This window comes from Pundamilia nyererei, unplaced genomic scaffold, assembly GCF_000239375.1.
Source record: "Pundamilia nyererei isolate P.nyererei 1_Seehausen unplaced genomic scaffold, PunNye1.0 scaffold00124, whole genome shotgun sequence".
In the NCBI taxonomy this organism is placed as follows: domain Eukaryota; kingdom Metazoa; phylum Chordata; class Actinopteri; order Cichliformes; family Cichlidae; genus Pundamilia; species Pundamilia nyererei.
Window position 1 is genome coordinate 487849 of NW_005187525.1, and position 4059 is coordinate 491907.

Sequence of the window (4059 nt, forward strand, 5' to 3'; positions counted from 1 at the left end):
AGTCAGGGTTAGTTGAAGTAAACCTGCTAGGGGGCAGGTTAGCTTCACGGAGTGTGTCGTCATAGTAACTCACTCAGAATTAATCTAAACTCGCTTTGTGGAACTGAAAACCCAGAGTTTTCGTTCACTCAGGGTATACTTACTCAGAGTTTGCACTAAACCGGCTTCCTGGAACAGGGCCCGGGTCATCAACTGATCAAAATATTAGTTGTTAAATCCCTGGCTGCTCCAGCTAACCCCAAGTTTTTCTCCAGTCCATCCATTGTAGCGTGTATGCTATAGAAAGCACTTAAGGAAAAGAGAAATAAAAGGCTGCTTGAATGAATGGGAGGATGAGATATGTTATATAAAGCACTTTGAGTTATTAAACTATAGATTATGTTAATTTTACACATTAACTTCATATAATTTAAGACCAAAGAGTCTTGCTGACAGATTTCTTTCATTTACTACTGTATTTTTTTTTACCATGTAGGAAAAACTGGCCGAGGGCCGTTTTCCTATTCTCCTGATTGCTCCTATTTGCAATCAGGAGACGCCCCCTGCTGGTCATTAGAATGAATGCAGTCTTTTAGACTGCAGGATAAACTTATGTAGGTGCATAAACAGTCTAATCTAAGAACAACAGCCACAACAATGGTGTCAGAGATGAAGTTCTGAGTTAGAGACATTTAGAGAGCATGAAAAAAAATGTACACTACATTTAAAAAATATATATTAACAACATCGTGAGCAACAAGGAATCACACTGAAGTACTGTAATCAGTTTATTGGCAAAATGAAATATGAATCCATTTGTGAGTACATACTTATGACACCAACAAGCTATAATTGAAGAAGGCCATGTACTTCTAAACAGATGTATCCTTTTGTGTCTTAGAAACCATTACAAGGTTAATGGGATGGTATTTATGCGACTGTAAACAAAACAAAACAAAAAACAGGCCACTGAGAAAACCACATACTGGCTTGAAATTAAAATTGTACACAAATGAATGCCAAGGATCCGTGCTAAAAAATCCCATCCAATCCCATCATGTCACACAGTTCACAAGTGGTTACAATTAATGTGCTACTCTTCTCAAACGTCTGGATTAAACAAGGTTCCATACTTCAACCTAAAAAGGCTCTATTTGCTTGTTTAAAAATGCCAATAGTAAACTGCAACACTTTTAGAAGACAAGTATCTTTTTAGTACCTTATTATTTCCTTTATTATTTTCAGACTTAAAAGCAATTAGGAGAATGGGAAAGAACATCGTTTAAAAATTGAAGGAGAGACCTGCTGCCATAGAAAATACTGGAAGGAATACTTTGGGGACTCAAATTCTTACAAATAAACACTTAAATTCCAGACAAACTACTATAACTTTACACAATAACTCAAAACACTGGCATATAAAAATAAAACAAAACATCCACCGAGTGGACTTTCCAGAGTCGTCAAAACTTTGCTTTTCTCGACATTTTTACAGTGCTGCGGGCATCTTATCATTAGAAGTAGATACAAACACAGGAATTCCTTTTTCTCTTTTTCTTTTTTAAATGGCCATCATGTGAGATACATGCATATATATTTTTGTGAATGATTTGCTAACAATAGTTTGTGTTTCATTCGAAATTCAGTCTTTTACAGCATATTGTCAAAAGCATTGGAATGATCAACCATAAAGGGTAAAATCTCTGAAATGATTCCATTGGTTGAATTTCTCACAGCTGTTTACCTAAAACGAACATGATGGCCAAACTGGAAAGTTTTAAAATTTTGAAATTTCAATGGCTAATTTTGCTCATTAATGCCTCCAAAGGAAAGGTGAATCCATTTTTGAAAGACTGTTTCACTTCACTATTACAGATGCACAGATGGTTTACTTTCAGATTTTCAAGGGAAACTAAAAGCATGCAGCAGCAAGTTGGCACTGTGGAAACCAGCAACACTGGCAGGGAAAGAAATCCTCCAGTACGACACCTTTCTTTATTAATCTCCTCTAACCCAGTGTCCTCTCAGCATTTTTCAGCTTTGCGCTTTGATCCAAAGTTCAAAACTATAAGTTTTTAAAATAAAACCAGACTGACAAAAAGCCTTAGAGGATAAAATCTAATAAAATCTAAGGAAAAAAATAGACATATTTCATTATTACCCTTGGATACAATTTCGCCAAATACTTTGCTCCCTATTTGTGTGTTTCTTGAGTTCAGTAATGTAACTTCCTCCGCTGAGCTTCAGTATTTTGGCACTTTGGTATAATCCTCCATGTGGACGTTCCTGCACAGGCAGATGGACAGGATCATCCCCAGCAGCTGTTGACCAGAGAAAGACACTTTGAGTTATTTATTCATAAACAACTCAGATTGTTCATCTTGAACAACCTCAATCTACAGTTTCAATACATTGGAATTACCAAGATTTCTCCAGTCTGATATGAGCTTATTCTTAGTAGCAAACATTAAAAAACACAGTAAACTAATAACACAAAGAGTCTTTATTCCACTCACTTTGCATTGAAGAACATAATTGTTGGTGAACTTTGCTTTTTTTTTTTCTTCAAAACAAATATTTGTGACAAAAAATTGTCAGAAATTTGTGAAAAAGTTCTGCATAGCTTAACACCACATAAACTAGCTGGGTTTCATGGAAACCCAGCTAGTTTTAGGTGAATGAGAGTTAATGACGTTGTACCTCAAGAAGAGTCACTCCAAGGCAAATGCCTAACACAACCCCAATGTTGGTGAGGAGCCACCTCTCCACGCTGGCGGCACATCCCTGATTAAGACAAGAACCTTATTGACTGGAAATGCATCTAAGAGACAGCAAGTATGTGAGATGAACGGAAAACACCATTTACCACATCGTATACAGGCCAGTCAGGTGTCTTAGCCTCACAGAATCCACTGTCAGAGAAGTTTCCAGAAATAAGTGAGATGTTCTGGCAGGAGCAGGGAAACAGCAGCTGCGAGCTGTTGACGATGACCATGTTACCACTCCAATCTGTACGATCAATCCAGCCACAACACTCCATCTACAGGTGGGGAGAGTTAAGCACAGGTTTCATTTGTAACAGCCAACGTTTTACTCCCAAGGACGTTTGACTGGCACGGCTGATGAAGGGGTTGACACATATCATTTTATACTCATTCTGGAACAGCTACTTTGGGCCTGATTTCATGTTTTTCAAGTTAACACCAATGTAAACATTTCTGAAGAAAATATCAAGGTATTTTATTTACAAATGTTATTAATCTACTTTCATATTTTGAAATGAAATTCCTGTTAATGTCAACATGTTGCCGGGGAGGTTCTGACATCACACAAACCTTAGTTCTAGTTACTGTTTCACTTGGAAAACACTGGTGTGAACCAGGATTAGACAAGTTAAATGCTCAGTTTGCTCTCATGTAGTGTGAGAATTTTCTGTGATTACAGATGTCTGGAAGCCTTTAAGATCCACACAATGCAGTCAAATGGAGTATTTACAACATGCAGCTATCTTATATTAAACATTATATCGTAAGTGTGTTGAGATAAGGTAACTACACACTAACAGTGCAAAAATTTAAACTCAGGAAATCTGCTGATTAAAATAACTGAGGTTTAGATTACTGAAAATTAAAGGTTGATATTAAGTCATTTTTGCTTATCAAGACTGCAAAGCTATTTTGTCACAAGTGACAGAATCTGTTCATATAAAAATGAAATCTGATTATTTCAGAAGAAACTGGCTGAAAAGAGAAATCTAGAGAGCTATTTTAAGCTACATTACCTTCTTTTGGAAACACATTGATGGAGAAGTGGTAAAAGGCAAAAGTACTGGTCCTTTTATAACCCTTTACTACGTTACCTGAGCACCCTTCCAATGCCCTGCTCTACCTCCTGAGCTCAGTGGAAATTAAGATTGTTATTGCTCAGAGTACAAAAATAAATTTTATAATATATTTCAGACAGATTCTTATTAGGATCAAAGATCTGATGTCTCAACAGGACCTGGAAAAACTAGTCCATGCATTCATCTTTAGTAGGCTTGATTACTGTAACAGCATCTTTACAGGTCTACCTAAAAAA

The 4059-nt window shown here is 36.6% G+C and overlaps 1 protein-coding gene across 2 annotated transcripts in view; it reads right to left on the minus strand.

Annotated features, from left to right (window-relative positions):
- Positions 1–760: 760 nt before the first annotated feature.
- LOC102200870 (CD82 antigen-like) overlaps positions 761–4059 on the minus strand; it is a 51517-nt gene continuing 48218 nt past the window's right edge. For both annotated transcript variants that reach the window (XM_005742844.1, XM_005742845.1), the window contains 3 exons: positions 2846–3019; positions 2680–2763; positions 761–2300 (listed from right to left, as the gene is read on the minus strand). In XM_005742844.1, coding sequence (XP_005742901.1) covers positions 2223–2300; positions 2680–2763; positions 2846–3019 — 336 coding nt within the window. In that variant the 3' untranslated portion in view covers positions 761–2222. The remainder of the gene's footprint in view (positions 2301–2679; positions 2764–2845; positions 3020–4059) is intronic.